Below are 12,214 nucleotides of genomic sequence, written 5' to 3'. Positions count from 1 at the left end.
CCGCAGGGCCTGGGTCTCAACTGGGAGAGCGTTCCACCAGGCCATAGCCAGAGCCAAAAAGGCTCTGGCCCCAGTTGAGGCCAAGCGAACATCCTTGGGGCCAAGGACCACCAGCAGATGTTTATGTACAGAGCATAATGCCCTCAGGGGGAGCATACAGGGAGAGATGGTCCAGAAGATATGTAGATCCCAGTCCGTTAAGGGCCTTAAATGTTAACACAAACACCTTGAACTTGACCCGGAATTCAACCAGCAGCCAGTGCAACTGGTGCAGTACAGGTTGAATATGTGTCCTAATTGGGGTTCCCACGAGGACACACACAGTCGCAGTCTGGACCAGTTGCAGTTTCTGGGTCAGTTTCAAGGGTAGCCCTGCATAGAGTGAGTTATAGTAGTCCAGTCTAAAGGTGACCATTGCATAGATCATTGTAGCTAGGTCATGGGCAGAAAGGTAGGGAGCTAGTTGCCTGACCTGCCATCATCCCACATCAGCGCCACTTCTCTTAAATAAGCTCTTGCATGGCCCCCAAGGAGTTTTGCTTTGCTTTGTAATTTTATTTTATTTTTATTTTGTAATTTTATTTTATACTAACTAAATCTTCTTAGGTCGATTGCCATTTTTTAAAAAAAAGTCAAACTCTCTAGGGAAACAGCAGTATTGGGATACTGAGACAGAGAAAGCATGGGGAAAACAGCCATGTAAATAATCCATTGCAGCTGCAAATGTCTCTGTACTCACAGCAGAAGAACAGCTATACAGAGGATCATTGCTGTGTGGAACACATTGCTGTGTGTAGACAATAGTATATGCCCTTCCATAAAACTTAATGACACAGAAGGCAGTGCCTCTGATGATGTAGGTACAAGGAGAGGCTTATTAATGGCCAGAGAAAGAACAATGCTATGCCATATTTTATCTGTGATATTGCTGTGGAGTAAGAATGTCATGAAAAATAGAGGGCTTGAAATAACTGTTCACAATATGCCTGAGCATTATTTTTTTCTGATTTTTGTCCTGATCATTGGTTAATTATTTTAGCATGTGTTAATACTTAAATAATATAATGCAAGCAATAGGAAATATTTAAAATATTTGTTTTAAAAGGTTTGGTTATGTAATGTTTGGCTGTAATTTTGTTTTATTACCATTACCCGTAGTGATGTCAAACAAGGAAGTTAAAGCGGCTTTGAAAAGTGCCAGAGATGCAATAAGAAATAAAGAGTATAAAGAAGCACTGAAGCATTGCAAGGTAACTCGTGCTCAAATAAAAATACACTTTCTGAGGGTTTGGGGAGTAGCCATGTTGGTCTGCAGTGGAAGCTTTCAAGGGTCAGAATGGACAAAGGGAGCTTGACTCTCGAAAGCTTATACCCTGGAAATCTTATTGGTCTTTACGGTGCTGCTGGACTCAATCTTATGTTCTTTGAAATATTATGTCCTTTTCACACTAGTTTTCTTTCAGTATTGTTTAAGGTGTTACCAAAGCTTGTTTAGAATTGCTGGCCCTGGTTCAAATCTGATACTCTATCCACTGCACTAAGCATATATTTTAAGTAGGAATTATTCTTCAGAGGTGTGATGCATCATATTGGAGGTATCCACGTTCCAGTTCTGGTGTATATCTCAGTGCTAGGCTCAGTTCCATTTTCATTATGACCTGTTTTAATATTTTGTCTCTAGAGTAGGGTTTACACATTTTTGTCTACATGGGGACAATTAAATTTTCCAGATTCCAAGAAGTATCACTCAGATTTAGAGGCTTGATTCTGTCATCAATTTATATAATTCTTAACATGGCCAAAGCTGTGTATACTTAAAACTAAAGATTGGAGCCAGTAACAGACAAGACAGATACTTCTGCAACCATGAAAAACACACCAGGATTGCAGAAAAAAATCTGATACCGGAGGGGATTAGAGATTAATCCCTCCTCCTAAATTATAGAAGCAGCACCTCTAGCTTTAAGAAATGAATGCCTTCAGTAGCTGTTGCTAAGCAACAATCATTTTGCAAGCCTTCATGCCTTGGTTTCTATCAGTAAATATAGCTGAAGCGGGGGGGGGGGGGGGAGGCAAAAACTAGGTTGGCTGGTGAGTGGGAAGAGGATAAAGAAGCAGAAAAAGAGGAGAGGCAATGGGGCCTTCATGAAGGGAAGGAGGAAGGGAGGGCTGAGATGCCACTTGCAAGTCTTTGTGGTACTTGTACCTATCTAAAGCCAAAGGAAAGGATGGTTAAAGGGTTGGAATAGGCTCTAATAGGTCCAGATCATATAGTGGTTAAAGGGGTTGGAATAGGATCGAATAGGTCCAGATCATATCCCAACTCTGCTAAGAAATCTTGGTGATTGACCTTGGGCCAGTCATTTGCTCTTAACCTAGCTTACCACAAAAGGGGGAGTGCTGTATGGATAAAATGGAAGTGCAGAGAATGATGTTGTGAACCACTTTGAGTCCCCATCAGGGAGAAAAGCCGATAAATACCTACATAAATGGCTACTTTGGATTCAGAATGCTATTGTGATGCCAGTAATTACTATTACTAAGTTAGCATAATTTAAAAAAAACCTTGCCCTTTGTTAATTACTATTTGTATAGTAGGTTCCTTGTACTGTGAACCCAAAAGGAATGGAGGATGGCAGGGCACAAGGTCACAGAAGGTTTTAGCCTTGTCATGGCTAAAAGCAAGAGTTAATGCTATTTGTCTTCTGTTTGGGGGGAATAATTACAGCAACAGAAGGCAGAGCACTGGTGCTAGCTCTTAGTATTTAATTGTGGAGTTAATTGTGTTGGCTGCGGAAAGTGAGCATAGCTTGCACGATCTATCAACAGAAGGAGCTGTCATTCCCTTCACACTTGTTTTCATCTTGCTCTTTATCAGTGCAGCCTACCACTGTTGTAAAAGTCTTTATTGGATACAGATAAGGAGCTCCTCGTAATTGTTTCAGGAGCAAAAATGCTGAGCCCTCCTCTCCCTTTCTAAGCGATGTAGTGGGCTCAGGTACAACATGCTATTTGTGGGACTATTTCCCTCCCCACAGTGGTTACTTTGGGGGCAAAAGGAGACCAAAGCTCTGTTCTATTCTGAAGCGTATTTTTTCTTCAAATTTTGTAGTATTGTAGTGAGTCTGGGTCCACGTGAGAGGATATCAGTCCCTACTTGGCCATGCAGCTTTTGCGTAAATCAGTCTTTCAGCATCATCTACTTCAAACCATTTTTTTTAAAAAAGGGATAGTTTAATACAACAAGCTACCTGAACCCTTTGAAGAAGTTAAGAGAGAAATCAGAATGATTCATCTGAGCAAGTTGCAAGTGCTGAGGGAATGAGATACTCCTTTTACAACTGTACTGCAGATTAAAATGTGGTTTCATGTATTTTTAGGCAGTATTGAAGCAAGAAAAAAATAACTACAATGCCTGGGTATTTATTGGTCTGGCAGCTGCTGAGCTGGAACAGCCTGATCAAGCCAAAGGCGCCTATAAAAAGGCTACAGAACTTGAACCAGGGCAGTTACTTGCATGGCAGGTTTGTGTGCAACTGACCCCACTTTCCGTATTTTATGACACTGCTTCTATGAACCATAGAACTGAAATACAAATATTTTGCAATGAGATTATAACAAGAAGAGGACCCACAAGAACTCATCTCATGCCTCTCCCAGCTGACCCCTGCTTAGCCTTCTCTTGCTTTGGTTCCATTTGGCTACCCTTCCCTCTGTTTGATCTGCCCTGACTTTCTTTACTCCAGCAGCTCTCTCCTTGTAAATTCCCCTCCTCCCTGCAGTTTTTGCAGTTTATTCCCTCTCCCTCCCCCCTTACCTCCTTATCCTTTTTGGGTTGCGAGATCAATGAATTGTTGTGCTAGAACAACCCAAAATGCCACCAGTTTTATTTCTTCATCTCTTTTGTGCATGCACAGACATCACTGCTACTGTTTTGGGAAGAGGTCAGTCCCTCCAGCTGTCTTTACTTGTTTCTGGGTATTTCATTGGGTTTGCAGAACTATATAGCTTAGCTCTGCTCCCCACCTCCCACACATTTTTAGATCTGCACATGGGTCATACATGGCTATTAGGTATATGATGTGGAATTCAAAGGCAGAAGACTCTTTATAGAACTATCTACTGAGAGTTTGCGAGGCCAGTTGAGATTGATGGTGAAAAATCTATGAATGATCTCCTATGTACCTTTTGACTGTAAAGGAGGAGGGTCCACTCTTTCCCTTTAATTCCCTGTACAAATCACACAGCCCTTCCACAGAGTATATTTCATTGTTTGCATTCAGATGTGTTTCATGGGGCATTTTACATCAATGTACAGTGAGGAAGCCTGAATGCCCCAGCTTAGCCTGAGCTCATTAGAGCTTGACAGTTAAGCAAGATCAGTCATGGTTAGTACTTGACTGGGAGACCACCAAGGAAGATGGGGGTTGCTGTCCACGTGAACGTAATGGCAAATCACCTCTGTTCATCTCTTGCCTTGAAAGCCCCTTGCTGGGATTGCCATAGTCATTTGGATCTTTTCATTTTTGTGGAAATAGTACTTCTGCATACAGATTCTGTATTGTTTTCAGTGGATTTTCATTTGGGTCTGCTGCAGTATTATCTACTTTGGATTACAAGATCTAGCCCTTGAGAGGTGACACAGATGGATTGACAATGAAATAAATGTGAACACAACCATTGTAAAATCAAGGGTTTGATTGAAAAGTAATATGCTTCATGTTTATCTAGGGCCTAGCCAATTTGTATGAAAAAACAAACCATGCTGGTACCAGAGAAGATTTGGTTAATGTATATCAGAAACTCCTGGAGCTCTATGAAAGGTGAGTAGTTGAAGATGCTATTGCATTTTGCAGCAATATTTATTTTATATATTTATTTGATTTGATTTATACCCCGCCCTCCCCACAGATGGGCTCAGGGCAGCTAACAACATTTAAAAAATACATTAAAAGTCACAAAAACATACATCAATAATTTTTATTGTGAATGTTATGTCACTGTTAACATTATGTTAAAATTCAGTTAAATTATTCTTTGTTATTAGTTAATCACAGAAAATCTGTTTTCACAGTAGTATCTGTAACCTTGTTACGTAAAATTAAAACAACTATTTCTGCAAAATGTAATCCATCCATACTCTTGATAATCTTGATTTTTTCATGATTTTTTTATTATGATAATACATCTATAATAAAACAATAAAATCTATTTCTTTGTGTAATGTTACCCTTCAAAATATCTAATACCTAATGCATCTGCTTGTACATTTTTGCCTTTTCCTTCTGAACCATTTTACGTATATGGATGGGGCCATCAGTAAACTGATGGGGGAGGGTAGGTCGTGTGTTTGGTGAGCTTGTAATTCTTCAGCTGGGAGAAGCTGTGGCATCTGATCCATAGGAAGTGTAAGGGGAAAAATAGGGAGAAATAGTTTAAAGTGGCATGGTTGCCCTTGTGGAAGCAGCTGCTAGTAGATAAAGTTTTAAAAGGTAAAGTTTGATTAGGAACACTTAGTTCTCATTCTGTAGAAGGGAAGGAGACAGAGAAGGCAGAAGGCAAAAGATGAAGGAAGTAGGTGGGAGTGGGTGCAAGGCCCAAAAGAAATAAAGTTAGGAGGGATTTTATTTATTAAAATAGTTATACTCCACCTTTTCTTTTGGCTAGTTAGATTTAGAAGGTAGTTGGGAAGTAAAGGAGAAGGCAAGAGAGGAACAGAAGGGGGAAAGAGGATGGTTGAAAGCGAAAAACAAGAGAATAGGGCAACATCATGTTGGGAACAGAGAGGAAAATGAGGCTGGCACATGGCCCACCTCCTCAGAATCACTGTGATGGCTACGTTCGTGTATGCACACTGTCTCCACTTGGGCACTTTGCTTGTTTAGTTGTAATAGTTCTTCATAGCTTGAAGGCCAGGTTGAAAAATAGCTTGATTCAAGGAAAAAAGCTCATTAATCAAATCTCATCCTTGTATATAACTGAAGCTATTAGTGAATTAATTGGTATTCTCTTGTGTTGTTTTTCTAGTACTGATAAGCAGAAATGGTGCGAAGTATGTAAAAAACTTGTGGACCTGTATCACCAAGAAAAAAAATTCCTTCAGGTATTTCACTGGCTTGCTTATTGTATTGTTGGTTATAATTGCTCCATTATCTCATGTAATAGGATCTAGCTCACAAAATTTATTCACAAATAAATATATTAGTCTTGAAGGTGTCTCCAGATCATTTGTTATATCATTGTACCAGAATACTTCACCTGCTTTGGCTTTCCTGGGGCTTTCCTCTATTAGTTTTTAATGGAAATGGCTTCCAGGATTGCATCCTGTACTCAACCACCATAGCCAAGGCTAGAGGGGAGAATTATTCTATTGTCTTCACATAATTATTTTAAGACGCTGAGGAGGTTACTGACGAAAATGAACTGAAGCAAAAAATAAATAAGAATGCAGCAATTGAGAACTCAAGCATAATTCTCTCTCTTATTTTACACACATTATGCTGTTCTTTAATTTCATAATTTTTCAATATCTCCCCCTCCCCCCACCCTCTTCTAATGGCTGAGTTTTTGACTGGTACACAATCCATATAATACCTTTCATTAGGGTAAGTCCAATGACACACAACAGTGTACAAGCTTTTGAGTTCTCCAGGATTCTTCATCAGGGCCAGATGTTCCAAAATAATAGGGGGGGGGAGATTTTTTTTTTCCAAGTCATCTTGGTTTTAAGACCCTTTAATGCTGGGATATGGCAGAATTTTTCTTATGCAGGCAAAGAATAGTCACGTTTCAGGTGGCTGCTGGCCAAGAGCCATAAAAGCAAAAGGTAATAAAACTCCATTTTTTATTAATATTTCTCTTCAGTTTCTGACTGATTTTCAGTTTTAGGGATATGCAAACAGGGTACCTGTAATGGCTTGTGGGGGTCATCTAATTTCCCCTTCCTGCACTATTCCATAGAATCATAGGGTTGGAAGGGACTTCTAGGGTCATCTAGTCCAACCCTCTGCAAAATGCAGGAAATTCACAAATATCTCCAACACCACCATGCGCACACACACCCAGTGACCCTTACTCCATGCCCAGAAGGTGGCAAAACATCGTCAGGATCCCTAGCCAAATTGGCCTGGGGAAAATTGCTACCTGACCCCAAGGTGGCAATCAGCTTTATCCTGGGCATATAAGAAGGGGCCATGAGAACTAAGCACTGATGTAATCCTTCCTGCCCTGCCCTCCCTTTCATAATCTGCCTAGGTTCACAGAATAAGCATTGCTGTCAGATGGCCATCCAGCCTCCTTTTTTCCAGTCTCTGAAAGCCCCCCTTTCTTGCTTCGTTCTCTACTTCCCAACCATCAGCCAACATAACTTTTATCTGCTCCAGCTTTCTTTCCTCCAGCAACCTGTTCCTGGGAGAACTGTGGCCCAGTTGCACAATACCTGCTGCTGAGTTAGGCCAAGTTGCATGGTGGAGAACCTGCAAGGACTTGTGGGGGGTCCCTCACTTTCCCCTGTATCACCTTACCTACATTGTTTCCTCTTTCCCCATATCCTCACTGTTCCCTGCTTCCTTCTCACCCTCTAACTAACCTGCCTTTTCACTGACCTCCATCTTCAGCTGTATTCTATTATTTCATTATTACCCTGTCTTTCTCCACAATGGTGACCCAAAGCAGCTTATATCATTCTCCTCTCCTTCAGGAGAGCCAGTTTGGTGTAGTGGTTAAGAGCACAGGACTCTAATCTGGAGAGCTGGGTTTGATTCCCCACTCCTCCACTTGAAGCCAGCTGGGTAACCTTGGGTCAGTCACAGCTTCTAGGAGCTCTCTCAGCCCCACTCACCTCACAGGGTGTTTTGTTGTGGAGATAATAATGACATACTTTGTAAACCACTCTGAGTGGGTGTTAAGTCATCCTGAAGGGCGGTATATAAATCGAATGCTGTAGTTGTTGTTGCTGCTGCTGCTGTTGTTATATTCATTTTATCCCCATAACAACCCTGTTAGGTTAGGCTGAAAGTGTGTAAACGACCTGAAAGAGCTTCTGCATCAAAGTGGTGATTCCAGCCTAGGTCTCTCAGATCCTAATCTAAAATTTTTAACCACTATAACACGCTGGCTTCAGTAAAGTGGCACTGCTGTTGAACACCAAGCTAAGCCTAGATGAGTCATGTAAGTCAGATGGTAGTGAGTCACCGGTGGATGCTGGTGGGCTTGGCCCTGTTGAGTCCTCCCTCAAAGGCCAAAATAGCCAATCCCCCCCACCCACACCTTTTACTGTCAAAAACTGGCGGCAGTACTGTGTGGTATTGCCCCATTTGTTTCTTACCTATAGGCAGTGCTTATTTGGGTTTTTTTTAACCCCCAAGTATATTTTTTAACCCCTCAAGTATATTTCTTAGATTTTAAATTTTTCTGCAGACATGAAACTTTTTTCAGATTTGTAGAAAGATCTTGCTTGTCTGTTCATGGTTCCAGTCTCTGGGTTTAAATATCCACAGATGGGGGCCATGTTTAGAATTAGATATATTGCTTTCTTCCCTTCCAGAAAGGAAGGAAAGTGTCCCAGTCTGTCTGCATACAAACTTCCTTAATAGTCTTAGAAGTGCATGGTGATATAATTGTTATGAAGGTCTATTTATAATAATACAAATAAGTCAGACTTTGTTCAGGGTTTTTTGTGCCTTTAACTGGAAGTTGTTCTTAGATTTTGTTTGCTGTTAAGTTACTCCCTTTGTAGACAAATGCTGTTACAGCCTTGATACAGAACATAGAGTAGGATCCTCAGGCTGACTTCTGCTTGTGCTAGCTTTCCCTTCCTCCCACCACATGCTGTTTCTAGAGATGTATTATGACAGGGGCATGATTTCAGAGAGCACAGCAGGCTGCAGTGGGAAGGAGGAGGTGGGGAAGTTCCATTATATGAGTGCTGCTTGGGATGTGGTGCTTAAGATCTGCTCCCTTGCAGTCAGTGTTTCATTTTTCTTCAGAATATGGTGTTCTGACAAGCCATCTGGTATGTACTTGCTTGGTGATTGCTTCCATTATTGTGGGTCGCTCTGTTGTTACACTCTCCAGAAATACTTAAAAGTAATATCGTATAAAGGAAATTACAGAAGATGCCATCCACACTAGGACACTAAAACAATTCCTGTAGCTAGGCAACCAAGTTGTCAGCAATAAGCATTACTCTCATTTTATAGTATTGATTTTTTTTATTGCTTTCTGTCATCCTTGATTAAAGTGTTAGCCATTTAACTTGATTACTTGAATTGGGGAGTGTCCTCTTCATTGTTAGTTGTAAAAGATCAAAGCATTCTCCTGATTTGAGAAGCAACTGAACAATGACTCTCTAAAAAAAACCAGGTTGCTCGATTTTGGCACAAGCTGATAAAAACAAGACAGGAAGAAGGTGCTGATAATATTGAACTTCACCAACTGTGGCAGAGGTTGGTCCAGTTACTTGCAGAGTGTGTACACCTCCAAGACAATGAAACTCAGCAGTTGGTAAGGCTCTGCTATATTCTTTAGTGTTTCCAAACCATTGACATTTGTACAAAATTTAGTACAATCATTCTTGCTGATTCTCAGAATAGATTTATGAGGGTATTCAAAAGTTCCATCTTATAGATGAGACTTGAGGACCTGACACAATTACTTGCTCTGGACCATTAGACTGGCGAAACTGACATGTGCCCTGCTCTGAAGCATGCTAGTCTTTGCAAATCTAATGTTTTGTTATAGGACAGATGGGCATAGTGACAATGAAAACAAAAGAAGTATTTAGTCCTTACTTACTGTCCCAGCTTAGCGTATGTTAGTTCTTCTTCTTGCTTGTTTTGTTACATTAATCCTTACCTGCATCTTTCTCTTAACATAATGCAGTTGTTTATACCTGCTCTGTTCTTAAAACAGAGTAGTCCTAGACTTTAGATGAGGTATTCTGTATGGTAGCTGAAGGCTAATGTGTAGAACTCTGCCAGGAAGGGGTGGAGGGGACGGGAGATAAGAGAAAGAGTAGATGGCATATGGTTATTGATTTTAAATGAAGCTTCCCAAATTGTGGGTTAAGGGTGAAGCAGTCAGCATTTACAAAGCATTGTGACCAGTTTGAAAAGAATCTCATTGTATGTCTTCTAAGGGCCAAACCAGATGTTACCATAGCCATGAATTCGACCCTTGGCTGCTGATGCCATTTTAGGGGAATTTTTGAACATTTAAAAAATGCCATGGGGGTGGGGGGAGGCGATCTTGTTTTTCCTGCCCCCCACCTTTTCAAGTGCTGACTGTTTCAGTACTTGAAAAGACAGTGCGGAGTGGGGGGTGGGAGAGAGACACACACAAGAGTACCTGGCCCCCTTGCACTGTGGGCCCTCATTGCATTTTGGCGTTGGTAGTCATGGGTCAATTTTGAGTGGAGAAAGGGCTGGTGAAGCTGTTTTACGATGGCCCTTTCCCTTAAGAGTCCATTCTTCTCTGGCTGCTTCGTTTTGAAAAAAAAAAAGGTCTAGAAAAAGAATTGTACATCTACATAGGAGATGGTTTACTGCAGTGTTGGCTATGTACATAGGACTTTGTGCTATGTGGACTTAAATTCTTTAAAATGTCTGGCATTGACCAAATACCATCTCTCTTTAAAAGCTTACTTTTGTGGGCATCTTTGTTATTTCAACACAATATCTGTAATACTTTTTCAGCTTCTTGATGCATTTGAGCAGGCAGTGAATTCCTCAGACGTAGTTCCAAGTGAAGAGCACCAAAAGCTTTACAGAGAGTTCATTCAGTGCTTGTCAAAAGTAAGGACTGCTCTTATTTGTCTTGCTGCAATTTAAAATAAATTATTTTATTTCTTTTTCTCTTCTAATTAATGTTTTTTCTCTTCCTGAAATTCAGTTTCCTCATGAGTTTCCTAGACTGAAGAAAACCTGTGAAGATATGATTGTTTTGTATCCTGCAGTGAGTTATCCTATGGAAGTTCTTTGCCTGCACTTCATTCAGTCAGGTAATCCAGGTGATTTTTTTAAAATCATGGCTAGGTATTCTACTGTCTTCAGTCTCGGAAGCTAAGCAAGGTTGGCTCAAGGATTGGGTATCACCAAGGAAGACTCTGCAGAGGAAGGCAATGGCAAATCACCTCTGCTTCTCAGCTAGAAAGCTAAGGCATAGCTTGCCATCTTTATGGCAGGATCATTGTGACTTTTTAAGCAAGATCTGACAGAAGCTGTTCCTTATCTTTATGACTCATACATTATATTACAGTGTGAGATTCTTGGGGTGGGGGGGTTCTAGTAGTAAAATTCCATTAGTGCAGTTTGTATTCTATAATATTTCAGTCACTGTTGAAAGTATGATTTTCTAAACCTCCTAAATAGCTTGTTATATATACACCCACCATGGAAACCAGTTACTACTTATTGTACTATCATAGTCCCCAAGGCTGACTGAGAGTACCTTTTTGATAATACCTAACACACACCAAGTGCAAGTATAGAAAGCAAGGGATATATTTTTCTTTCTTGCAGCATCCCTACAGCTTAGGGTAGGTAACAGTTAAAAGGCAGTACTGTAAAGTAGGTAATGAATTAAATAACCATTTAAAGAGTATAAAAACACCTAATTTACCCTAGCTCCTAAAGCCAATCCATGCAGTTTTCTTGGTTAATGCTTTTGGAATCAGATGAATTTTTAGGGAGTTACATAGGGTTACATAGCTACAGATCAGCCGTCAAGTACATCTGTATATGTACCCTTCTGTTTGATTAGATGATCTAATCAAGAGGGTGTTCTCTTGTATGTTAAACACTGTAGTGGGAAAATAAGAATGGGGTACACTTTAAAGGTCACATTGGGTTATGAATTAAAAGAACAGAATCTTGAATTGTGCCTGGAAGATCACAGAAAGCCAGTGCAGGTCCTGAAACTCAAGCAACTGAAGACTGTAAAGGCAATAACCGAGCCTTTAAATGGAGCACAGTAGCAAATTGGTAACCTATATGGCTGTTGAAGCCATAGAATTAGAAGGCTAGAATTATATGCTCTTAGCAGCTGTTCCTAGATGAGAAAATAGCTCTTAGTAGAAACTCCACATATCCAGTATGCTGTAATGATTAGAGGTGTCAGACTAGGATCTGGGAGACCCAGATAAGGATCCCCATTCTGCCATAAGAGCTTGCTGGGTGACAGTAGACCATCCTCACACTGTCAGCCTAACCTACCT

At 40.6% G+C, this 12,214-nt stretch overlaps 1 protein-coding gene across 1 annotated transcript in view; it reads left to right on the top strand.

Annotated features, from left to right (window-relative positions):
* The window catches only part of SKIC3 (SKI3 subunit of superkiller complex), a 99,145-nt gene that overhangs the window by 3,005 nt on the left and 83,926 nt on the right, over positions 1-12,214 (top strand). Inside the window, exons 2-8 of the mRNA XM_054986874.1 lie at positions 1,159-1,250; positions 3,381-3,524; positions 4,732-4,823; positions 6,028-6,103; positions 9,364-9,504; positions 10,695-10,793; positions 10,891-10,999. Coding sequence (XP_054842849.1) covers positions 1,161-1,250; positions 3,381-3,524; positions 4,732-4,823; positions 6,028-6,103; positions 9,364-9,504; positions 10,695-10,793; positions 10,891-10,999 — 751 coding nt within the window. The 5' untranslated portion in view covers positions 1,159-1,160. The remainder of the gene's footprint in view (positions 1-1,158; positions 1,251-3,380; positions 3,525-4,731; positions 4,824-6,027; positions 6,104-9,363; positions 9,505-10,694; positions 10,794-10,890; positions 11,000-12,214) is intronic.

This window comes from Eublepharis macularius, chromosome 8 (assembly GCF_028583425.1).
Source record: "Eublepharis macularius isolate TG4126 chromosome 8, MPM_Emac_v1.0, whole genome shotgun sequence".
Classification (NCBI taxonomy): Eukaryota; Metazoa; Chordata; class Lepidosauria; order Squamata; family Eublepharidae; genus Eublepharis; species Eublepharis macularius.
The sequence above is the reverse complement of the archived record's forward strand: the minus strand, read 5'-3'. Positions and strand labels throughout refer to the sequence as shown.